Source organism: Pelodiscus sinensis, chromosome 2 (assembly GCF_052426305.1).
Source record: "Pelodiscus sinensis isolate ZL-2025 chromosome 2, ASM5242630v1, whole genome shotgun sequence".
Classification (NCBI taxonomy): domain Eukaryota; kingdom Metazoa; phylum Chordata; order Testudines; family Trionychidae; genus Pelodiscus; species Pelodiscus sinensis.
Window position 1 is genome coordinate 163,710,999 of NC_143053.1, and position 25,829 is coordinate 163,736,827.

At 44.9% G+C, this 25,829-nt stretch overlaps 1 protein-coding gene across 1 annotated transcript in view; it reads right to left on the reverse strand.

Annotated features, from left to right (window-relative positions):
- The window catches only part of CNTNAP2 (contactin associated protein 2), a 1,659,707-nt gene that overhangs the window by 111,551 nt on the left and 1,522,327 nt on the right, over positions 1 to 25,829 (reverse strand). The window contains exons 19-20 of the mRNA XM_075921713.2: positions 15,856 to 16,101; positions 8,534 to 8,667 (exon numbers count right to left, since the gene is read on the reverse strand). Of these exons, the coding sequence (XP_075777828.2) occupies positions 8,534 to 8,667; positions 15,856 to 16,101 (380 nt within the window). The remainder of the gene's footprint in view (positions 1 to 8,533; positions 8,668 to 15,855; positions 16,102 to 25,829) is intronic.

Below are 25,829 nucleotides of genomic sequence, written 5' to 3' on the forward strand. Positions count from 1 at the left end.
GAAAGACTCTGGCAGTGGGGAAATGTTTCAACGCAGTGGGGAAGCAGCACGACATTATACTGCTAAAAATAGCAGAAGTGTTGACATGGGAGGAATGTAAAAAGCTGTGTAGGGTATATACAGGTTAAGGCATATAGACATGACCTCTTCTCACCTACGCTGTGCCTAACCATTTACAGTGCTATTGTACCAGTGCTAGTTGAGAGTGCAGGATGTATATTAGAGATGTGAATGGTTAACTGTTTAAACCAGGAAGCAACACCATGACTGGTTATGGTTAATTGACAGGGGTTGGAGCAGTCCCCTGCCCAACATGGGCAGGCGGCTACTCCAGCCTGAAGATGCCCACTGTGGGCGGGAGGTGCGCCAGCCTGGCCAGAACTGCTGCTGCGCATGGTGGGCCAGGCTTGGCGGAAGCAGGCAGGAAGCTTTTAATCTGCTTACACTTCATCAGGGGAAGTGTGGGTCACAAGATTTAGATCCCAGTCCTAAACTAGAATACCCTGAATAAAACATTGGATTATAACCTATGGATCATTTCTGAAAGAATTCTTTGCAAATACAAATCTCACCATCTCCACTATGAATCTGAATCTCAAGAATTGTGCTCACATCCGTATATATACTGATCTTTTAACTGATACTCTCTCTCTTTTCTTTTTTCATAAATTTTAGTTTAGTTAATAGGAATTGACTATAAGCATGTCTTGGGGTAAGAGCTGAAATATTCATTAACCAGGGAAGTAATGTGTCTGATCCTTTGGGATTAGTAGAACTTTCTTATATGATAAATAGGATTTTCACTGATCCTCTTTGTAATTGACTTGGATGAGGCCCAACGGTGACTTGTTTTAAGCAACTGTGTTGGGTTCTGGCTGGGTCACCACAGGGCCGGATTAAGGGGGCGGGGGCTAGCTGGGCAGCTGCCTGGGGCACCAACCTATGAGGGGCGCCTGATTGAAGTGGTAGGGGGCGCCGCACGCCCGGGGGTGGGGCTGCACATGTGCTGCGCGCCTGCTGCCCAGTGCGCAACTATGGCTCGGTCCGGCACTGGTCACTAGTAAGGTATTACAGAAGCTGTTTTGTGTTAGCTTGGTAAAGCTAAATATTGGAATATCCACCAGCTTTGAGGTTTGGTTGCTCCATTCTTTGCAGTTCATTCTGATTGAATGACTTCAGTTGGCTCTCCTGGGACTTTGATCACAAGCTCAGTTTTAACCTCTCCCCTCTCCCCCCCCTTATGAGCATTTCTTATATAGTCCTTTTACATTTATTTTATCAGTGAACAAATACTACATAAACTGCAGAGTTAAACTCCTTCTTATTGTTGGTTCAGAACCCCATCTGGTATAAATGACTGAATCATGTGCTAACATGTTCTTCCCTCAAAAATAGCTATGAGCTTGTTTCTCTATAGCACAGTCATTTTAAAGAATAGGTATTCCATATGGGATAAATAAGAAAAGTAAACTTCAGGCGGTTTAGTTCACTGAGTTCAGCAGAAAGTTTCACTCTTTCACTTGGAGGAATCTGGGCATAATTTATACTTCATTGAATGAATAAACCTGAAATTGAGCTCAGGTTTATTCATTCAAAAAAGTATAAATTACCTCAGATTTCTCCAGGTGTCACCTTAATAGAATGGATGAGACACTCTGATTAGAAAAATACATTAATTTTGGTTTGGTAGAAAAGGTTACATTTATATTGATTTTGGCTGGAACATAGTTAAGGGGCTGGTGATTAAAAATACATTTCACTCAATTCAGCTATTAAAACATTTGTAGCTAAAGAATTTCTGTCTTATGAATAATCCTCTCCTACAATTGATTGGTGGCATTAACATTAGCAGAAAGCTAGATTGTCCCAGGCCTAAAAGAAGCCTTACATCTACGGGTGCATCTATACAGCAGGGGATACTTCAATTGCGTAGCTTATTTCAAAATAGTTTATTTTGAAATAGGGAGCATTTACACAGCACTTATTTCAAAACAGAACACTCTTCCTCCAACTTTCCTTATTCTTCATACAGCAAGGGTTACAGGAGTCGGAGTCAGACGTCCTCCAGCTTGACAGTATTTTGGCACTATTTCAAAATAACTGTCTGCTGTGTAGATGCGGACTAAGTTAATTCTGAATAGCACTAGTTATTTTGAAATAATGTTGCAAGATAGATGTACTCTAAGAGAATTTTCCAACATTGTTTGTCAGATGGATGCTGAGGTATGGCTTTTGTGTGTTTGCCAGAGAGTAAAGGAAATCAGTGGAAGAATAACTACATGTGTGTAAGGCATTGGTGAGATCACTTTCACTCCTGTGTATATTTCGGTTGTCCACATTTAGGATCTTGAACTGGAGCAAGCTCAGCAAAAAACTGTCAGAATAATTCATTGTGTGGAAAACATGCTTTATCATGATGGGATTCAATCTAATTAGTTTATTAAAGAGAAGACAAAGACATCGTTTTATCACAGGGCTAGGCTATTTGATACCACAAGGCTCTTTTGGCAATTGTTCAATATCTAAAGGCTGTAAGTTGAAATCAGCAATGTTCAAACTGGAAATCAGATGTACACTTTTAACAGTTCTGTTAATTAACCACTAGGAAAGATAACCATGGGATATGGAATTTCTCTATTACTTGATGTCTTTAAATCTATACAGTACATCTTTCTAAAGTGTATGCTAGTTGCAGGAATCACTGGGTGGAATTTTATGGCCTTTATTATGCCCCAGGAGATCAGACTAAATGATCATAATCCTTTCTGACCGTAAAATATGAAAGAAGTTTCTAAGTATGACTCTAATGATAATCAGACTGAATGAAATCCTGGCCCTACTGAAGTCAAAGGGACCTATAATCACAAAAATATTTGATATATTAATACTATTCAAACCTGGGGGCATATGCAGAGTGCTCTGATCTTCTCCAGACCATGACTTAGCAGAAGAAACCAGATATGTTTAAAGAGAGGTGTCTCATACCCCTTTATTCTGAATTATCTCCTCTCTAACATGACATTTTCAATTTTATTCTGAACTCATTGCTAGTTTGGAAGGAACTTCAGAAGGGTCAAATCATACAAATATCTTGAAGCTTACCCAATGTGATCTATATATCTATAATACATAATTTAAGCTAGAAATTGGGAAATGGATTGTTTTGCAAAATGTCCAGTTCCTTCTGATTTCAACTCAGTCATAAACTAATGCTTCACTGTTTTTCTCAAAGGATTTTGGTCTTCCTAATACCTGTTTGTGATGAAACTGGGAAAAGCAGAGCCACCAAATTTACTAAATTTTTGAATTGCAAAAAATAAAGGATTCAGTTCAAGCTTTTGGTGAACAGGCTTGTGTTCCCCCTTTATCTGAAATGATTCATCAATCATTGCTTATAAGACAGTCCTGTCACTACCACGGGGTGCTCCAAGATTGTTTCACGCCATTTCCCTGAGTACATCTTTTCCCACATGCTTCAAGTTCCCTCCAGCCAAAGGAGAGACTTGCCAGTGACCTCTGAATTTTGTATTCTGAGCATGAGTGTCAGTGTCACTGGCACAGGCCCTGGTCCTTCCAAGTGTTACATATGGGGAGTCTCAGGGAAGTCACTTATGCATAATTCTTTGCAAGACTAGGAATACAGCCCTCAGGCTTCCAGAGGCAAAACAATAGCTTTATAGAAAAAGAAAATAAAATCTTTGGTGAGACAGCAGCTAGCGTTTCCAGTGTTCCGAACATAGGGTATATTTTGGCTACTAGCCTGAAAGCAGAATGACTTAGTCTGAGTGACATTTGAGTGTAAATGGATGGGTATAAAAGAACAGTTTATTGTGAGGTGCATTTCAGATACCAGACTCCATGGTTTCAGAGAGACAATAGCACGGAGCACTTGCAAAATCTTTATTTAATATGCCCGGAAAAGCCAAGCTTCAAAATCAAGGCCCAAGAGAAGAAAAATGTTTTAATAAAAGAAAATTTAGAAAACAGTCTTATTTTGCATATTCTAGACAGGAGTATGTTAGATTTAATACCAGACACAGATATTACTTTCATATAAGCTTCATGAAATATACAGAGTGGCAAATGTGTTCCTGGAGAAATTTGTTGGGCTGGGTGGTAACATAGCCCTGGGGGTATATAATACATTCATGGAAATAGTTTTAAAAGAAAGCATGGACGTTTTGAGACCTGCTGAGACTCTTCAAATATATCCGAATAAGGAAACTGATCATTAACATTATATTTTGTTGTGTTCCTTTGGGTATTATTTTATTTAATATTAACATACAGCCTGTTTTTATTTCTTCTGTAACAAACTTAATAACTCTTAAATAGCACAACAGGAAAAATAAGTGGAATTGGGAGTTAGAAAAGAATAGTGTAGTGTCCAGATTCCATCCTCATTTGGAACCTTGAATTCTGGGGCACTGCTGGAAAGCAAGAGGTAGAGTCTAGCCTTAAGACAGAAATGCTTTTAATTCATTGCTCTACAGGGGCATAGTCCAAAGCCCAATGAAGTCAACAGAAAAACTCTCACTGGCTTTACTGATGTGAGAATAACTCTAAACACCATTTCACAACCAAGCCTTGATGTTACATAGAGGCTGCTCTGTTTTTTATGATCTGGAAAATACCCTACTGAAGTATGAGTGACTTTAATGAAGTCAAAACAAATAAAACTTGCCCTACATGGCCTAATGCCCAACTCTAGACATTTCATTTACTAGGATAACATATTTCCCATTTGTCTTACTTAACTTCTTGTCCACAGGTGAACTTCTGCAACCTTGGAAATATGACACGGATATTGATAGTTGATTAATACAGGTGAGACACAAGAATTCTTATAAGCACATTTAAATGTTGTCTACATTATCAAAAAAGCAGATCTAAAAATCAAATGTTTGCCTATCTGGTTTTTTAAAATTACAGTTTTCTTAAAGCCTAGACCAGCAGTTAATACTGGACACAATTCTTGAGATGCTGGTGACACTGTAAACATGACATAGTAGTTTAATTAGGCAATAAGTGCTGATTTATTCACAGTCACTGAATGAGAAATCTGTAATATACAACCCTTTTGACAGAGTCACTGTTACTTTGTTTTGATATGTCTATATTAGTGATGAGGGCCATAATTTCAACAAGTAAAATCATTCACACTAAACATTTGTTTTTAAGCCTATATTTATGTTTGTTTAAGACTTTAATCAAGTTCTGACTGACTGGTAAAAAGCCATAACTTACTAAGTATTGAACAGATTTATCTTTATAATATCAGCTGGAGTACTAATGGGAAGAGCAGGGAACCTCTTATTGTATTTATTCATAAGTGATAACCCTGAGAGTTGTGATAAAACTGAACTCCATGGAACATATATGGCAGTGATTTATTGTTAGAGTGAAGGTTAATTAAATATTTCTGACACTGAATGCACTCTACAGGATTACTACAGTAAGTTAGAGAGACAGGTATTCTGAATATGAACTTGCTGTTAACACAAGAAAAAGAAACGACATGCACCGCAGTTGGCGCACTGATGAGAGTTTAATCCTCCCTGTGACATTTTTATACCACGTAGTGCTGTGAGAGTTTGAGAAACTGCACCTGGCAAGCAAGCTGCCTCTTTTAAAACGAGGTAAACAAGCTGCTAGTCAGGCTGGAAAATGGTTTATGTAAGGAAATACAAATCCGCTTGACACTGCAGCGTTCTGCCAAAAAGAACCCAAACAATATACTGTGGCCTTACGGCACTAAGAAGTCACTTTTAGCTCTACATTTTCAAGCACAGAGAAGTGCACATGTTTGAAATATTGGGCCCGAGTATCTTCTCAAATTCTGGGAAAAGGCAGGTCATATTAATCCTATGTCTTGGAATGGGCTCTGCATCAGAAATTACAACTGCCCACCGGGACAAAATAATGTCTTCTTCTTAAAGTATGTATAGGCCCATGTTAGAGTTGCCTCATTTACAGGAGGAAACCAAGGGTATGTCTAGAGTACATGCCTCTGCCGACAGAGGCATGTAAATTAGACTACCCGACATAGTCAATGAAGCGGGGATTTAAATATCCCCCACTTCATTAAAATAAAAATGGCTTCCATGCTGTGCCGGCTCAGCTGATTGTTGGCACAGCACGGCAGTCAAGATGTGGATTGGTCGACAGGGAATGCTTTTGTCAACCGCTCCCTTATGCCTCGTGAAGTGATGTTTACAGGAGTGGTCAACAAAGGCATTCCCTGTCGACCAATCCGTGTCTTGACTGCTGCGCTGTGCCGACGATCACCTGAGCTGGCACAGCGCGGCAACCATTTTTATTTTAATGAAGCAGGGGATATTTAAATCCCTGCGTCACTGACTATGCCAGGTAGTCTAATTTACATGCCTCTTTCAGCAGAGGCATGTAGCCTAGACATATCCCAGGTAAACCTCAAAGCCCTCCCTTTTCTGGGGCATAAACCAGAATCAAATTAAAATCCTCCCTTTTCTAATTTGTGATATAGGTAGCATAGGATTTTTCCTACCATTAGCCACTCCTTTCTTTATCCCCTTGTTTATGCTTATTAGTTGCACCCGGTAGTTTAATAAGCCCCACCTGCATCTGTTCTCCAACAATTTAATTCAGTTTTGTTCCATATCTCTGCTGACCTGCCCTCAACCTAGTTTCAGGGCAACCCTAGAAGTGTTTGGAAGCCTCCAAGGACTCAAATGGGTAGTTTACTCCCTCTCACTCCCAGTGTAAAATACTGTAAAAATGTTGAATTAAACCCATGTGAAGCTAGAGTTAGGATAATTAATGCAAGACTGGCACACTTAATTGTTTTGGGATTTTCCAGATAGAGAATGGGAGAATGTTTCAAATCCCAGCAACGAGGTCTAGAATAAATTGTAACAACCAGCCATACATCTTCAGGAAACATTCCAGACAGCACGCAATAGAAACATTTAAGGTCCAGAGGGATAATTGACTACATATCTTATCAGAGATGAGTGCATACTCTACTGTGAGCGTCAGGCAAATGATGCCACAATCAACTGACAAAGCTTCTCCCTGATATTTTTTTACTGGCAGGTATCAATTTTGATTGCTTCCTGGAAAAAACAGTGACAGCCCCATTCTTGATCTGTTGTCTTGGTTCCCAAGGAGACCTTGTCTTGTTATCTTTTATTTATGGTGCCTGCTGTTCTGGTTCCCTCACACTCTGAACTAGGAGAGGTGATTAAAGAAGACAAGGTAACATAGGAAGTCAACTCTTTGGATGCCCTAAGGATGGACCAGCTAATTGGGATTGCTTGAGGGACCTGCAGGTCAATCTTCTAACATCCATAATTTAAATAACAAAAAAACAAAAAAACAACCAAAATCACTAACAAACCCCATCAGAGAACTGTTTCCCTTATTTTCCCAAATGTGGAATTTCCCTCCAAAATTATACTGCCCTAAGTCCAAACAAGGGCAATATTCAGTTCTACACTAATGACACATTAATACTAGCAGCAAGATTTATACCAGTAGAAACTCCAGAAATTCCCACTTCCTGGTGGACAAACAGATTTTATTTCTAGACTTCGTAGTTCACAAATACATTAGTATGAACAATAAAACAATTTTGTGTAATTTTCTAAAATGTATTTCCTCTGTTCCTAAGGCTCAGACAGCTAGAATCATGGTACTAAGATAGCTTAGCTATAAATGCAGAAGAACATGAAAAACTGCCAGAACCACGTCTGAATAATTCCAAACTATTTCTACAATAGCATTTCTGTAAAATGTGAAGTATTTGTACAATAAATGAATCTGTGGTGTGGTATGAAGTTTTTATTGGCACTTGTCTGGATGGTATGCCTATTTTATTTTTGGTTTGCCATTCATAAGTATTCAGTCTATCTGAAACTCGTGGCAATAAAGTTTTATACCACATCATTCAATATTTTCCATATATATATATATATATATATATATATATATATATATATATATATATATGGAACAGAAAGTGAAGCTAATTAACATATATTTAAATAAATATTTGGAAAACATTAATTGCTTCTCATAGTGCTCTGTGAGGCATGTAAATAGCATCGTGCTCATTTACAGAGAAGTAAATTGAGGCTGCTTGTGTGTAGACTATGTTATTTTGGAATAACGTTAGTTATTCCAAAATAACACTGCTGTGTAGATGTACCTTTAGAGTCCTATGCCCTCAATCATACGCCTTCACTTACATTCTAAATCTTGCCAATACTTAATGCACGTCTCTAACTTTATTCTCTTGAATAGCTCCATTAACTATAGCACCATTCAGTGAATATATTCATATTTAGAAATGTAAGAGTAGACATATCTGAGGTAAGAAAGAAAGGGGAGGAAGGATACTCCAATGACTAGACAGTAGACAGGAGATCAGTTTTGCTATGTTTGTAACATGCATTCATATCTTATATGGAATGATCACAGGAATACCAATTACTATTGTTATCACTGTTACTGATAAAGCTATATAGTATCCAAAGGATAGATGTATATTTACCTGGAGAATTATGTCCCTTTCATTCCGTGTGATGTTAACACTGTGTGGCTGTCCATTTGCCATGTTTCTGTGGTCTACATCAATGTTATATGGCTCTTTAGTGCCTCCTAGGTTGTAACGAATCTGTAAGCTTCCTACAGAAAGAAATGTACAGCATTTGTAGCTATTTATATCTTTATTTCCCAGAGCTTTCTTTCCCTCCTCATTTAACTTTTCACTTATGACCTCTGTAATTTCACATTTAACCCCCCCACCACCACCACCTTGCCAGGGGCAGTAGGGATGTGCTGGCAGCTTTCAGGAGCAGCACAGAACTAGAGTGGGCAGGAAGCCTGCTTTAGCACTGTCGTGAAGGTGGCAGAGCTTGTGGCCTGCCCTGGCCCTTTAACTCACCTGGGTGGGCCCCTGGGCAATCGCCCCCTTTGTCCCTTCTGTCAGCAGGCCTGACTCTTGGAGTTGAGCTCTGCTGCAGCAGAATTTAAACAGGAAGAGTCACTGCCTGATCATTGAAATATAGTGGGGGTACTGTTTCCAGTTTACAACCATAAACCAGACATTGACAAGCATCCCAAAACCAAAGCAGCTAAAAATCAAATAAGTCAGAACTATGCATGTATTGGGATGAAAGTGACTTACAAATTTAAGCATGTAAAGCAAAATGTATTTTTGAGACTGTTATCCTTGTTCAAATACAATTTTAAAGCTAAATACAGAACAAGAAAATACTAGTTTTATTAGGAAGAGGCAATAAGGATTTCCATCACTAAAATAAAGATAGGTGTAGTAAGAGCTGATTTGTGACAGATATTGACATAGTATGTGAACAAAAAAGGTTTTCTTTTCATCCCCCTTAGTTGTTTATGTGTCAGCTATCCTTGGGGTCTTCTGAAAAACAAACTTTTAATATTTTATGAACAAGTGTTTTGACAAATGGGTGCCTCAAGTGAGGTTGCTAAGCAGAAGTGGTCAATTTTTTTTGTTGCAGCTCTTTCAATGGGAAATTAATTTTTTCAGAACATTTTTTGCAGAAAATTTCAATATTTAATAAAAAAAATGGAATGCTATCACACCAAAGTTGCCAGTTTTTAGACAAACCCCCAAATATTCTGATTTATAAAGATGCAGTTCTGCACCGTGTGAACTATAGTTCAGGTATCTTATGCTTTCTTCCTCTTTATCTAGATTATTTCTTCCATAGATGCAGCATGACCAGGGACTCCTATGATGCATTCTCTCCCCGCACCAAGGGTACGTCTATACTGCAGGCTAAAGCCAAGTTAAGCTACGCAACTACACCTACGTTAATTGCATTGCTGAAGTCGAAGTAGCTCAACTTGGCTTTGGTGCTGTCTACACACAGGATGTCGCAGGAAGAACACTCTTCCTTTGACTTCCCTTACTCCTCGTGAAATGAGGGTGACAGAAGTTGGAATAAGAAGCTCGTTATTTCAAAATAATATTTTGAAATAGGCATGTAGTATAGACATAGCCAAAGAGAGGGAAACATTGTGCATTTTTAAAGATATAGCCTGGCCTAAGAGGCCAATCCACAGAAGAGAACGGGAGCATAAGGCATCCTAACTAAAACTCCCATGGGAAGTCAATGGGCTCGACAAAGGCACAGCTGTCTATTTATTGTTAATGTGAGGATAGGAACTTATTTTAAAAAGATATAAATGCATCTGGGAGTTTTGATGGGTTCTTAATAAACCACTAAAGCCTGGGCACTTCTTCAGATGTGCCCAAGAAAGCTCATGATACCATCTATATGTTTTGTTAGTCTTTAAGGTGCTACTAGACTATTTGTTGTTTTTTAAGTTTTTCCTGTTACAGACTAACTCGCTTACCCCTCTGAAGTTTTTAAAATTCTATATAATGCATCAGTCCTAAAGCAAACTGAAAAAAAATTCCATCTTGTCCATAAGCACTCCTTCTTGTCTCAGAAACACCAGTCACCTTCTCACTGCTCTTCTCTCCCCAACATTAAGTAGCACTAAACATTTTAGACTGAGTTGATATTGTGTCTGCTTAGAATTAAGTGGGATTGAGTAAGATCCTTACAGCTTGATCCTGAAAGCACTGGCATATGAATAAAGTAACTCACAAACATAGGAGTCTGTAGTATTAAGTCATTGACTTTCCCTATATTCATTTTGATTATGTAACAAACTAATTTTAGGGGGAGCAGTGGGAGGGGCAATAAGAACATCAGATATCAGAGGGTATGTCTACAGTAGAAAGTTAGTTCGAACTAACGGACGTTAGTTCGAACTAACTTTCCTAGGCGCTACACTAGCGCTCCGTTAGTTTGAACTTAATTCGAACTAACGGAGCGCTTAGTTCGAACTAGGTAAACCTCATTTTACGAGGACTAACGCCTAGTTCGAACTAGCTAGTTCGAACTAAGGGCTGTGTAGCCCTTTAGTTCGAACTAGTGGGAGGCTAAGGCTTCCCAGGTTTCCCTGGTGGCCACTCTGGCCAACACCAGGGAAACTCTATTGCCCCCCTCCCGGCCCCGGAGCCCTTAAAGGGCCACGGGCTGGCTACTCACTTTGTGCCAGTTGCAAGGCTGCAAGCACCCGTGCCTGCACAGCCTGCACCTGCCACAACATGAGCCAGCCATCCGACGGTTCCCAGCCCTCCACTGCTCCCCACGACCAGCCTGGCGGCTCCCGGGAGCCTGCCCGGGGGCGCAAAAGGCGGGCGCCCGCCTGGTCAAGTGCGGAGATCGTGGACCTCATCGAGGTTTGGGGGGAAGCCTCCAATGTCCACGATCTCCGCACTAGCCACAGGAACGCGGCCGTCTACGGACGCATGGCTGCCAGTCTGGCCGCCAGGGGCCACCAGCGCAGCCGGGAGCAGGTGCGCTGCAAAATAAAGGACTTGCGGCAGTCCTACTCCCGGGCCTGCCTGCCAGGGGCTGACCCGGAGGCCTGCCCCCACTTCCATGCCCTGGACCGCATCCTGGGGCCTCATGCCGTTCCTGCCCCCCGGGACGTGATTGACCCCGGGGCAGAGGGACCGCTCCTGGAGACGGAGGAGGAGGAGGAGGGCTCTGAGAGTCAGGAGCCTGCCGCCAGCCTTCCCAGGACCCGGGACCCCCGAGGCACCCCACAGAGCCGCTCGCCTGCATCATCAGAGGCCGGGGAGGCGTCCACCTGTGAGTACCCTCGTGTTCCCCTTATGTGTACGGGGGGCTGGGGCGAGAGGGAGCCCCGGGACCGTGCGCCTGGGCCTTGCCCACCACGGAGCAGCAGCTGGGGATCCTGCAGGGGCCCTGGCCTTGCAGAGGGGAGCTGGGTTTCACACACCTGGGCCCCTGGGGTTATTGACCGCTGGTCTTCTTGCACCACAGCTGCAGCACCGGGGCCTGCAGGGCGCACCACACCGCCTGCAGCAGCCGCCCGCGCCCGGGCAAGCAGGACAGCCAGGAACCAGGAGGACTACCAGAGGCGGCATCTCCGGTTCCTGGACCGACAGCTCCGTCTCCAGGACCACTGGGTCCAGGAGGACCTCAGGCTGCGCCAGAGGAGTCTGGAGGCCCTGGAGGAGCAGGGCCGTGCCCTGCGAGGCCACCTCCAGAGCCTGCTGGACCGCTTTCCATTTCCTCCTCCCCCTGCTCCCCCTCTTTCTCCCCCTCTTGCTCCCCCTGCTCCCCCTGCTCCTCCTGCTTCCGCTCCTGCTTCCGCTCCTGCTTCCTCCACACCCCCTGTCCTCTCTGCCCCCCCCTCCACAACCATTCCCCACCGACGCCCCCGGACCCGCAGTGTGGCGAGACGGGAGAGGCAGCCGGACTCCCACCCCTGAGCTTTCCTTTCCCTTCCTCCCTTCCCTCCCCTCCCCTTCCAGCTCCCTCGTCCCAGGTTTCCCCCTCCCTTCTCCCACCTTCATTCCTCCCTCCCCCACCCCAGTTCTCTGAAATAAACAGACATTTTTGTTTGAAAAACAGGTGTCTTTATTTGACAGTAGGTAGGGAGGGGAAAGAGGAAGGGGGGGTAGGGTGGAAGAAGGCCCCGGTGGGGCATGCAGGGAGAGGTCAGTCCTCCTCCTCCTCCACCAGGAAGCTCTCCCGCAGGGCTTCCCGGATCCGGATGGCCCCCCGCTGGGCTTCCCGGACGGCGGCGGTGCGGGGCTGACCGTAGTGTCCAGCCATGCGGTCAGCCTCAGCCATCCAGGCTGGCAAGAAAGCCTCCCCCTTCCGCTCACACAAATTGTGGAGCACACAACATGCCGCCACCACGGGAGGGATGTTGTGCTCGGCCAGGTCCAGACGGGTGAGGAGGCATCGAAAGCGGGCTTTCAGTCGCCCGAAGGCCCCCTCCACCACGATGCGGGCCCTGCTCAGCCTGTTATTGAAGGCCTGGCGGGAGGGATTGAGGTGCCCCGTGTAGGGCTTCATGAGCCACGGCTGCAGTGGGTAGGCGGCATCCCCCACCAGGCAGACGGGCATGTCCACGTCCCCGACCCTGATGTGGCGGTCGGGGAAGAAGGTCCCGTCCTGCAGCCGCTGGCACACGGAGGAGTTCCGGTACACCCGTGCGTCGTGTGCTTTGCCGGACCAGCCCACATTTATGTCCATGAACTGTCCCCGGTGGTCACACACGGCCTGCAGGATGACGGAAAAGTACCCCTTGCGGTTCACGTACCGGGACGCCTGGTGTTCCGGGGCACGGATGGGGATGTGCGTCCCGTCGATGGCCCCCCCGCAGTTGGGGAAGCCGAGGGCGCCGAATCCCCGGATGACGGCATCCGGGTCGGTGAGGCGGACCACCCTGCGGAGCAGCACCCGGTTGATGGCCTTGACCACCTGCGGAGAGAGACACAGCAAAGCGTCAATCAGTGGGGCGCCCGGGTGGCTGGGAGCGTTCGTGCCCTGGCAGTGCCCCGCGCCCCACTCCCGGAAGCAACCCCCCTGGCGGCGTGTAGTACGGCCGGGACAGCCCGACCCCTCCGGTGCGGGGCGCCTTTGCCTCCTCCCGCCCCCCCCCCTTTGTCCCTGGGGCGGCCCATCCCCTCCTCGCAGTCCCCCTCCCCCCCGGCTCGGTGGCCGACGAGCGCCGTACCTGCATGAGCACTGCTCCGACAGTGGATCTCCCCACGCCGAACTGGTTCCCGACGGATCGGTAGCTGTCCGGCGTGGAGAGCTTCCAGAGGGCGATGGCCACCCGCTTCTGGAGGGGGATGGCGGGCCTCATGCGAGTGTCCCTTCTTTGCAGGGCAGGGGCGAGCCACTCGCAGAGCTCCAGGAAGGTGTCCCTCCTCATCCTAAAGTTCTGGGTCCACTGTCGGTCGTCCCAGCGCTCCAGGACGATGCGGTCCCACCAGTCGCTGCTGGTGTCCAGACGCCAGATGCGGCGGGGCACGCCGGTGCCGGGGCGCCACCGCGGCTCCTCCACGGCCCCCAGGGCGGCCAGGCGGAGAGGCAGGGGGCTGACGTTCCCCAGGTGGTGCCAGGCAGCCTCGAGCCATTGCTGGCAGGCTTGCAGCAGCAAGTCCAGAAAGTGCACCAGAAGGTGCAGGGCGAGCCGTGGCTCCATGTTGCCACCTGCGGCGGTCCCCCCCGAAGGGAAGCACCGACACAGACGGGCACAGAGACCGACGCTTTGCTGTCCCTCGGCGAGGTTGGCAAGCAAGCAGGAAAAGCTGAGAACCGGCTGTCCAGGGGGGTCCCTTTAAGCACGAGCCTCAGATAGCCTCAGACAGCAGCCACACAAAGCAACTGCTGACCTGATGCCCTGCCAGAACCGGTTTCAGCTGCCCTTAAATGCCCCCCTGCATCCAATCAGTGTGGACGCGCTAGTTCGAACTAGCAAAACGCTAGTTCGAACTAGTTTTTAGTTCTAGATGCGCTAGTTCGAACTAGCTTAGTTCGAATTAACTAATTCGAACTAAGTTAGTTCGCACTAGAGCTGTAGTGTAGACGTACCCAGAGTGCTTTAAAGTAACTGAGGTGTGATGGCACTCATCTGCATCACACCTAACTTTTAGAAACCTAGAAAACCACTAGGATTCACAAAGCCAGGCACCTTGGCTCCCTGTAAAGTGAATGAGGAAAGACTAGAGCCTCAGAACAGGACTAAAAAAAAAACAACCTAGCATGCTAGGAGGCTCCTCACTTAAGGTAACCAATGGGAGTTGCCAAGTCAAGAGGTATATGCTAAGTCCTTCCTCCTCTCTTGCAACATAGGCACTTCCCTTTGCTTGGGATTTTCAGCTTCAAACCATTGCTTGGCAATAGGAACCTATACTATATTCGTGAAGAAGAGCTCCAGGGATGGGGGCAGCCAGGGGGTCCATGGGTCACAGGTGTAGCCTCCGTGGGTTGCATTCGGCCCACAGGCTGCAGGTTGCCCACCATTGCTTTTAGCCCAGTAATTATAAATCCTTGGTTCAAGTCCCCTAATCCACTTGATGGGAAGAAGGAATATAAACACAAATCTGCCATCTCTTAGGTAAATGCCCCAACAGCCATGCACCTAAGAAACTTTTACTGCAAAAAATGTAGGCACTGAATGAGTTTAGACATCAGTGGGGTTTGGGCCATTGTTTTGGGAATCCCCATGAGATTTGAAATTTTAGTCCCTAAAGTGGCAGTAGCCCAAACTGATTATCACCCAAATCCCTTCTGTGAGATGGGTATTCGCTTTATGTCTTATGTAGAGACAGTGACACACACAGACTTGTCCCTGTCTCAACAATTCAGGGATTGAGCCAGTTACAGAAGCCATAACTCTTGTCACTCAGACCTGTGCTCCAACCATTAGACCCCAAGCCTTCCTTATTTATGATTTTTATAAAGTAATATTTTGTAGTTTTTCCTCATGTGAAGCCTATTCTTACTTCTCTTGAAGTCAACAGTAAAACGCCTACTGACATCAGCAGAAGCTGGAACAGACCCTTGGTGATGGGAGAGGTTAAGAAAATGTTTAGAAAAAAATTGATGGGGACAGAAAATAATAGGTTGTATACAATACACATGAATTCAAGGACCTGACTTCAAAACCGCTTCCCTACCATCTAATCTAACCACTGTATTTTATATTTATTAAAATGGATACTGCTTTGGGTTTTAATGCCAGAATCACAATCCACCCTCTGGGCCTGACTTCCCACTCTGTTACATTATTTACAGGTGACTCCATTGACTTGAAATGAGTTACACCAGTGTAAATCTTGTGCAATAAAATACTGAATCAGACCTGATGTGTTCTCATTTGAAATTACATAGCTGGAGAAATCTTCCCATTAGCTCATGGATTTTGCTTGGGCTAGAAAGTACCAATTTTTTGTATTAGTTATAAGTTTTGTGAAGAAACACTTACCAGATGGCTTGACAAGAACTGCCATGTAGTCCTGGGCGTAAGAGCTGATGTACAGGAGAACACAAGGGGACTTGGTGGTACTGAAGCTGAAACTGAGTGCTTCTTTATTCAAGGTGAGGTCTGGCACAGTGTTATCATGGTCTGTAGAGCTCAACATAGTTCGGCTGACTAAGTCCTTTGCACTGATCCCTGGGACCTGGAAATTGTACCGGAGCCACATCCCCTCTTCAAAAAATGCTCCAACATCTTGAAAACAACAAGAGTGAGAGAGGTAAAGGAGAAAGTAAATGTGCTGAGACATTCTCTGAAAACTAGCAGGAATAAATAAGAGTACATACATTAATTTTGTTGAACTTAATTGGTGCCCCATTTTAAGTCGATCTAGATTAAGTGATAAAGCACTTTGTAACCATTAACAAATTGATCCTAGGAGGAAGGAAAATATTGTCCTCATTCTATAAATGGAGAAATGAATACATAGAGAGATAAAGTAACTTGCCCAAGATCACACAGAAAGCCTGTAGTACAGTTGGGAATTGACCCCAATTGCTTGAATCCTGGGGTTAGTCCCTTGCTCACCAGACTATACTTTTTTCTAATTCCCATCATGTATATAGTTTACAATGTTTAGAAAGAGCAGATACAAATATTCAGAGCTATAAGAAAACAGTCGAAAGAAAAGAAAACTAGAGTCTGAACCAAGAACAAATTCCAAAAGGCGAGTTCTACCAGATTGTGGAATAATCCTGCAGAGATCATTGAAAGCTCCAGGATTTGAGAGATTTAAAATGGACAAAGAACTAAAAAGTAATCTACTGAGAAGGCAGTCCTATACTGAAAGGAGAATGAAGCTTAGGGATATTTGCCAACTGTAACTTCTAAGAACTTGCATTCAGTCGGTTGAGGGAAAGACGGCTGTTCTTTTCCCTCTATTGTCCCTGGCAAGAGACAGGCAGAATGAGAATATTTGTGGTCCTCAGGCATCGTTGGAGAAGTTCGTCATGCAAAGAAATTGTGAACTGGTCAGTATGGTGCACACTGTACTTTTTTTTTTTGGCTACGTATGAGCATTCTTCAAGCAAGGCTTGTCTACACTACAGCATTATTTCAAAATAACTCTTGTTATTTTGAAATAAAACCCTCTCATTTCATGAGGAATAATAGCTATTTTGAAATAGGGGGAGTATGGACTGCACAGCTGTGCTTATTTTGAAATAATTGGCCTCCAGGGCTTCTCACAGCTGCCCTGGTGGCCTCTGTGTCCACACCCCTCAAAACTATGTAGTTTCCCTTCCCCTGCTGCCTTTAAAGGTTCAGGCAGAAGGGCAGGGGCTTGTGGCCCCAACCAGCCCTGTGAAATCTGTGCCACACAGCAGCACCATTCAATGAGGTCATGAGTGACTCCAGCTCTCCCATCAAGCCCCCCAGGGCTGCAAGTGAGCCAGCAGCCAGCTCCAAAGCCCCTGGCCGGGGTGGAAGAGGAGGGCCCCTTCCTGGTCTGGTGCAGAAATCCTGGAGCTCATTGAGGTCTGGGGAGTGAAGGCTAACCTCCAGGATCTCCGAACCCGGCACAGGAATGCCAAAGTCTGTGGCCAGATGGCTGCCAGCCTGGCCCAGAAGGGCCACATGCACACCCAGGAGCTGGTGAGCATGAAAGTAAAAGAACTGTGCGAGGCCTACACAAAGGCCAGGGAATGAAGGTTCTTGGTCAGGGGTGGCACCCCAGTCATGCCACTACTTTGAGTGGCTGCATTACATCCTGGGAGGGAGGGTTGCCTCCTCCCTCCCCTCCCACATTGTTGACTCAGGCCAGGAGATGTCCATCCTCAGCCTCCGGGAAGATGGGGCTGTGGATGAAGAGGACATGGAAGAGGAAGATGAGGCTAGTCAGGACACGATGCCCTCCAGTTAGGAGGTCATTATCTCCCTGGAGCCAGTACCCCCTTTCAAGATGTCCCCCTCCACGCAATGGGGAAGCCTATGGTGGTAAAGCTGGTGACAGTGGGGTCCACATTGCCCAGGATGATGACCCTGCACAGCAGAATGGCATTGATGGCCCCCACTGCCTGTAGAATGATAGAATCATTGGGTTGCCAGAGCCCTAGGGACGTCCCTGAGCTCAACCCCTTTTTCACAGCAGGAGCAACTTCAACTACTCCATCCCTGGCAGGGCTTTCTGAAGGCAGGACTGAAAAACCTGCAGGGAGGGAGAGTTCCCCATTCCCTAGGTAACTCCATTCCAGTGCTTTACCACCCTCGCAAGACAATCGTAGGGCAATTGTAAGAGAGGCAAACCTGCATGGCCCCAATGGTCAATCTCCCAAAACAGAACTGGCACCTGATGTAGCGGTAGCTGTCCAGAGTGGCAAGCTTCCAAATAGCAATAGCAACTGACTTCTGGAGGGGGTGGTGGGTCTCATGTGGGTGTCCCATCACTGGAGGGCAGGGGTGAGCCACTCGCACAGCTCCAGGAAAGTGTCCTTGTGCATGTGGAAGTTCTGGAGCTATTGCTGGTTGTCCCACTGCTTCGTGATGATCTAGTCCCACCTGTCAGAATTGGTGTCCCAGAGCCAGAAGCGGTGGTGCACGGTGTGCAGGGCAGGGTGGGTGGGACTGTGGTATATAAGAAGCACCTGAAGTGGGGTGAGGAGGTGCCCTGGCGTGAGTGCCATGATGGCAGCCTGCAGTAACTGTGCCAGGAGGTGCAGCAGGAGGTTTAAGACCTGGTGAGTGCTTTGCAGCAGGTCCCACTCCATGGCAGAACTGCTGTGTCATCCGCAAGAGAAACCAGAGCCCACAGTTAGAAAAGTTTGCTGTCCCTCAAGGAGGAAGGCGATGAGAAGGGTATGAGACATGGTGGTAGAGAGGAGCCCCTTTAAGCACAAGCCTCAGATAGGCCCAGGCAGCAGCTACTGGAAGTGACTGCTGTCCTGATGCCCTGCCCAGAGTACTTCCAGGGGGCTTTAAATGCGAGTCATGCTCCAATCAATGTGGACATGCTATTTTTATATAGCTCTGCGCTATTTCAGTGGGGATTTGTCGTCTGGACACGCTATTTTGAAATAGCTATTTCAGGAGTTAATAGTGGAGACGTGCCCTCAGTGACTTGGGGGGTGACATCTTGACTATTTGTGCTCTTGGTGAACAGAATGCCTCCTGTTAGGCACCATACTTCTATACCACAGTTCCCTTGCAGCTGCTTAATCAGCCCCGCCCAGTCAGGGGCTCAGGCTCTGTGCACAGAACTCCCTGACTGGGTAGAGCTGATTAAGCAGCTGTGGGGCTGTGTTGCTGCACAGCTTTGGACTAGAACAGAGCCTGCAGACATCCTGTCTGTCTCTTGACCTACACTTCAGGGCTACTATCCTCTCCCTTTTTATGCATCCAGTTGCTGCGGTTTCTTGCCTCCCCAGTTAGTCCCTCAGCTATAGCTCTGCTCAGTTTATTGACCATCCAATTAGGTCTCAATTAACCTATATTAGTGGGGATTAGAGGACAGGATGCTGAGTTAGATTGTGCTGAATTAGGATCTATCACAGGCCCATGTATGAATAGTTTATAAAGGATAATAGATATTATAAATATGTTACAGAAATTAAATATGGATATGAATCAAGGAGATCAGTAAACTTACTGACCTGTTGAACTTATAACAATATCAGCTGAAAATCATTTATTAAAATATCTATAATAATGTAACTCTTTATATATTATTTCTAAATGTATGTTTAATATACAATTGCATCAGATTACCATCTAAATTGCTACAATGTTAATATACAATACTATTTAAGAAGAACTTCATTTAATGCTCCTTCTGAATCTGAATCCTTTACAAAAGTATAAGCAAATACTAGTAGCACAAAAGAAGCGCAACCAAATGTTGATTTTAAAAATGTGCAGTAATACATGCTTGTATTGGAGGGTATTAATGTGTCTTTAGCCACAAGCAAGTTAGCCAAGATGTAAAACAAGGGCTACATTATGAGAAATTTCATTGATGCCCTCTTCAAGTGTCTGGCTTAATTTGGTGCTAGAAAAAAATAAATCTTCCAGTTACCTTATGACACTTTTCCAAGAACTGAAATACTATATTTAGAAGTGACTAGAACTCTGCACAGATACAAAATTGATATCCACATCTGCATCTGCAAAAATGATCCATGGATATCTGAATCTACATTCATGGATGTAGATACCTGTGGATGTAAGTAAAGAGGATATCCATGGATTTGCGGGGAAATCACATAAAACAGTAGTCCAAACTGTGATCTCATAGTACAGGTTGGTTGTACCTCCCTGGTCTGGTACTCTCAGGACCTGACTGGTCCCGGATGAGCGATTTCTCAGGACCAGGGGAGGTCATTTCTGCTCCCCCTCCTACTGACTCCATCCCCTGCCCTGCCCCCACCAGTGGACTTCCTGGCTTCCCCCCCATACCCCACAACCCACAGCTGAACCGTGAACTGGCTCCTGGCCCTCTCCTGCAGCCTAGATGAGCCATGTGCTGGGCTTCCTGACTTCCCCCCTGCTGCTCAGCTGCACTGCATGTTGCCCAGTGGTCTCTCCATTCTCATCACAGAGCACCGGAACTCTATGATCCTGGAACATTCAGACCACGGATGTTGCTGGACCAGAGAGTTCCAGTTTATAGAGGTGCAACCTATACTGGAAAGAATATAGAGCCACTATGGTAGATTTATAGCTGTAATTTAAGAACATGAGAACGGCCAGACCAAAGGTTCATCCAGGCCAGTACCCTGTCTGCTGACAGTGGCCAATGCCAGGTGCCCCAGAGGGAGTGAATCGAACAGGTAATGATCAAGCGATCTCTCTCCTGCCATCCAGCTCCACCCTCTGACAAACAGAGGCTGGGGACACCATTCCTTACCCATACTGGCTAATAGCCATTTATGGACTTAACCTCCATGAATTTATCTAGTTCTTTTTTAAACCCTGTTATAATCCTAGCCTTCACAGCCTCCTCAAGCAAGGAGTTCCACAGGTTGACTATGCACTGTGTGAAGAAGAACTTCCTTTTATTTGTTTTAAACCTGCTGCCCATTAATTTCATTTGGTGGCCCCTAGTTCTTATATTATGGGAACAAATAAATAACTTTTCCTTATTCAGTTTCTCCACACCACTCATGATTTTATAGACCTCTATCATATCTCCCCTTAGTCTCCTCTTTTCCAACCTGAAAAGTCCCAGTCTCTTTGACCTCTCCTCATATGGGACCCATTCCAAACCCCTAATCATTTTAGTTGCCCTTCTCTGAACCTTTTGAATGCCAGTATATCTTTTTTGAGATGAGGAGACCACATCTGTATGCAGTATTTCAGATGTGGGCGTACCATGGATTTATATAAGGGCAAAAAGATATTCTCCGTCTTATTTCTTAGGAGACATTTAAAATCATCTCCAAATAGCTATAGAAAAGGCAATTTAGTTTAATACCTTTGTTTTTCACTAGACCCAATTTAATACTATTTTGGATAAATAGCTAAGAGCACTATTGTGCATATACCTATCACCAAGTTTAGTGCTTACTCCTGTAAGCATTGTAGCATTGAAAACAATGGGCTTCTTTATACTGGAGTGGGGAACCTCAGGTCTGGGGCCCAAATGTGGCCCCCAGCTTGGCTGGATCTGGCCCCCTGAGGCTCAAGGACCTCCAGCACTGGGGAGCCTGTGCTGGCCCTTCAGTCCCCTTGCTGCCCCACCATGGGGCTGGACCACACAAAATCTACTAGTCTGCGGCCTTCCTACGTTCTGGTGTTTGAGGGGAAGATGGAGAATGTCTTTCTCCTTTTCAGTTGGGGGCCACATCAGTGAAGATTTCTTTTTTGTTTTTTGCTGCTGCTCACTAGTGTGCAGTTCCTGATTGATTTTTCTGTGGATCAGTGGCCACAGACCCAAAAACGGTTCCCCACCTCTGGGTTATAGTATTTAGCACTATGCTCAGTTGTAAAGGCTGCTGGATTTGCCCTAAAATAGCTTCTGATTTAAATGTTAACAAACAAACGTATAATACTTCTGTGGTACATCATTGTCTAGAGCTGCTGATGCAGAAAGGCTGCTTGCAGGTATGGTTGCTTTTCGGTGGTGGGTGAAATGATACTTGTAGGCATAGAGCAAAAGTCTGCTCTCAGTTACCCTGGTGTCAGTTTAAAGCTCCCTGCAAAAACCTACATGGCTGCTACCTTATTATCCTTGAAATCCATCTTTATGACTCATCTCGCTTAGAAAAAAACCCAAAACATATTGCTAGACAGGTGGTGAGCCAATATCACCACTATCGCTTGACTTGTTACAGCTATTAATTGTGCACACAGCCCATCTGTAACAGTATTGTTTTCCCCCTTTCCCTCCCAGTCCATTTTCTTTACTTGCTTGTTATGTCTTATCTTTTAAAACAGCAAGCTCTTTGGGGCAGGGATAATGCAAATGGGGTTCCCTGGCTAGGAACATCAGCTTTCCTTCATATGGCTTTTCACCAACATGGGTTATGCAATATATATATATATATATTTCTGAGACATATTTCAGGCAGGACACTAACAGTTTCAACCCTGCAAAATAAGTGGAAAATTCTTGAAACGAACTCCAGGTAAGGGCACATAATTAATAGTGAATAGCTGTATAATTATAAATGCATCCAAATATTGTAGCATACCTTAAAATCTAACTAACATTTGCCTTAAGACTCTTAGGGACACAGTTTACTGTGGATAGATTAGTACGTTTGTAGCACTTTATATGTTTTGGGCTTGATCTTGCAAGGTGCTGAGTGTCTGTAGCTCAGGTTCCAGTTCAGCAAAGTATTTAAACAGGTGCTGAAGTCAACGAGACTTAAGCACACAACTCAATATCCATTTCTAAAGAGGTAGCAGAGAATACTTTTGTAGGAGTGGGCCCATTATTTTTCTGTTAAAATATCATAAACTCTTGGCAGATCATTTTCTCTAAATTGTACTCAGTTTTGGCTTTGAAATGCTGATTGGTGATCAATGAGGAAATTACCTACCCTCAGGACACCAAACACTGATCACTTTGAAGATTTTTTTTTTAAATAAGAGGCATCTAAGTTTCTGAGTCAGGAAAACATTTAAGAATGTGTGTAAAGCACTATTAACTAAATGGATATTTTCTGAATTTTTGCCTAACTAGGGAATACATTTTTTTCTTTAGGAAATAGAGTGATTAAAATAAAAGAAATCCCCTTGTTGATGGGGTATACACATTGTTGGTCTCTTTTGGAACATTTTAGATGAGCCATCTGAAAAGAAGTGTCCTAGAAGATAAAATATGGTAAAGATTTGCTGTGTACACTGCCCTTTCAAGACAAAAGTTTCAAGGAAGAGACCATGGCAGTAGCAGATCAGTTTTCTTTGGCTAGCGGCACATATTTCTAAACCAATATGCAGTGCAGTCATGCTCTGTTGACAGTCTTAGCAAAAACATAAATAAAAGAAATTTGGATTAGCTGTCTGGAGAAGCACCAGATAGGATCTGTGAAACAACAAAAGCAATTTTACCAAGCAAGAAGTGTACTCTACTCTCAAAATAAACCATATACATTCTGAAAATCTATTCTTATATTTAAATAGCTAAGAAAGAAAAACAGATCCAAACCTCCAGGCAAAACACATATATTTAGAACTAACAAACTTATTTTGAGGTTCAAAATTATTCTAACACCTTGCTCCCACTATCATCTGATTATTTTTATTTTGGCACAATCCAGTTCCAATCAGGCCAGAGGTGTTGAAAATTTTGATAAAAGCTATTCTTGTGCTATATCTATCTGGACCACTAACAAGAATCATCAGAAATTTCAAAAGAATGCATTTTGTCTTGAGATTTCCTGCCTAAATGTTGCAGACTTAAGCAGGTACTGATAAAGTTTTTGACTCTTCTTTCCTACTGGTTTTACATCAGTGAAACTCCAGTGACTTCTCTTTCCTTTTTATGCATCATCATCATCACAAATAATTAAGATTCTACGGGCCAAATGCTGCCTTCAATTATACCTGAGACTTGACTGTCTTCAAATTGTGATCCTAATGACAATGGTGAAATGCCATTGCCATCAATGGATTTGCACAAGTCAGGTGTAGAGAACAGAACTTCATACACAATTCTGACTGTTGCACAAATGAGCTACATAACATTCAGATCTTTCTGCAGGAGCTGAGTTGGCTCTGTGGCATTAACAGGAGTAAAAAAAAAATGGTTAAACATATTGTAACCACTCAAATAAGCAGATCTGACTTTGAATGTATACAAGAAGTAGATCTGTAGAGGAAACAATGTCATTTTAATTAGGGATGCTAGCCTATCTGTATGAGGGGCGGCAAGAGTTGGGGGAAACAGGAGACTTTGCTGGGGGGAGCTGGCTTAAAAGCTGATTCCCCCCAGCACCGTCTCTATGATGCTGCCTGCTTCACTCCGCTGCTGCCTCTATCAGGCTATGTCTAGATTGCAGGCTTCTTTTCCAAAAGAAAGAGAGCATCTACACAGCAAAAGCACATTGAAAAAGTGATCTGCATTTTCAAAAGATAGCGTCCACCATGAATGGACGCTATCTCGCATTTAAGCTGTGATTACTATGGACAGAGTGGCCACCAAGGCACCTCTGCTTTTTCTTCTTTCCTCTTCTTTTGAAAGAGCTCCCTCTTCCCTGTGCACACATGCCTTTTCCCAAAAGAGCTCTTTCGGAAAAAGGCTTCTTTCTTGTAGAAAGAGGTATACCAATGTTGGAAAAACCCCTCTGGGTATGTCTACACTACAGTGCTAATTCGAACTAACTTAGACTAAAAAACTAGTTAGAATTAGCGTTTTGCTAATTCGAACTAGCATGTCCACATTAAGTGGACGCTGAACCGGGGTTAAGGATGGTCGGAAGCAGTGCCGGCAGGGCATCAGATGTGGACTGAGAGCGTGGAGCTGCTGCCTCAGGCTAGCCGAGGGCTGTGCTTAAAGGGACCCGACCCCAACCCCAGACAGGGGTGCCCCGCTTGCAAAGCAGTCCTGACTTAGAGTGCCCTGAGTGCCCACACTGGGCACATCACAGCACTCGGCCATCAGATCGGCTGCACTTGCCGCAGGCTGCCATCTGGGGAGAGGGAGCAATTGGGGGGCTGCAGGAGAACTTCCACCCCCAGAAGCCCGCAGAGCCAGCCCAGTCCTCCCCATCGGGGGCTCGTACCCCATTCCTCCCTCACCTCCTTCCACTTACCCTTCCCTAGCCCCCCTTCCTGATGTACAAAATAAAGGACAATTGTGTTCAAAAATAGAATCTCTCTTTATTGAACAAAACTTGGGGAGACTGGGAAAAGGAGGTGGGAGAGGGGAAGAGAGAGGGTGGGAGAGGGGAGGGCAACTAAAATGATCAGAGGTTTGGAACAGGTCCCATATGAAGAGAGGCTAAAGAGACTGGGACTTCTCAGCTTAGAAAAGAGGAGACGGAGGGGGGATATGATAGAGGTCTATAAAAGCCTGAGTGGGGTGGAGAGGGTGCATCAAGAAAAGTTCTTCATTAGTTCCCATAATAGAAGGACTAGAGGACACCAAAGGAAAGGAATGGGTAGCAGGCTTCAAACTAGTAAGAAAGTTCTTCTTCACAAAGCAAAGAGTCAACCTGTGGAACTCCTTGCGGCAGGAGTCTGTGAAGGCTAGAACTGGAACAGAGTTTAAAGGGAAGTGAGATCAAGTCATGGAGGTTGGGTCCATGGAGTGGTATTAGCCAGGGGGTAGGAGTGGTGTCCCTGCCCAAGGTTTGTGGCAGGCTGGAGAGGGATGGCATGAGACAAATGGCTTGGTCACTGTCTTCGGTCCATCCCCTCCAGGGTCCCTAGGGTTGGCCGCTGTCGGCAGACAGGCTACTGAGCTAGATGGACCTTGGCCGTGTCCAGACTCAGGGGTTTTTTCGGGAAAAGTAGCCTTTTCCCGAAAAAACTTCCCCTGCGTC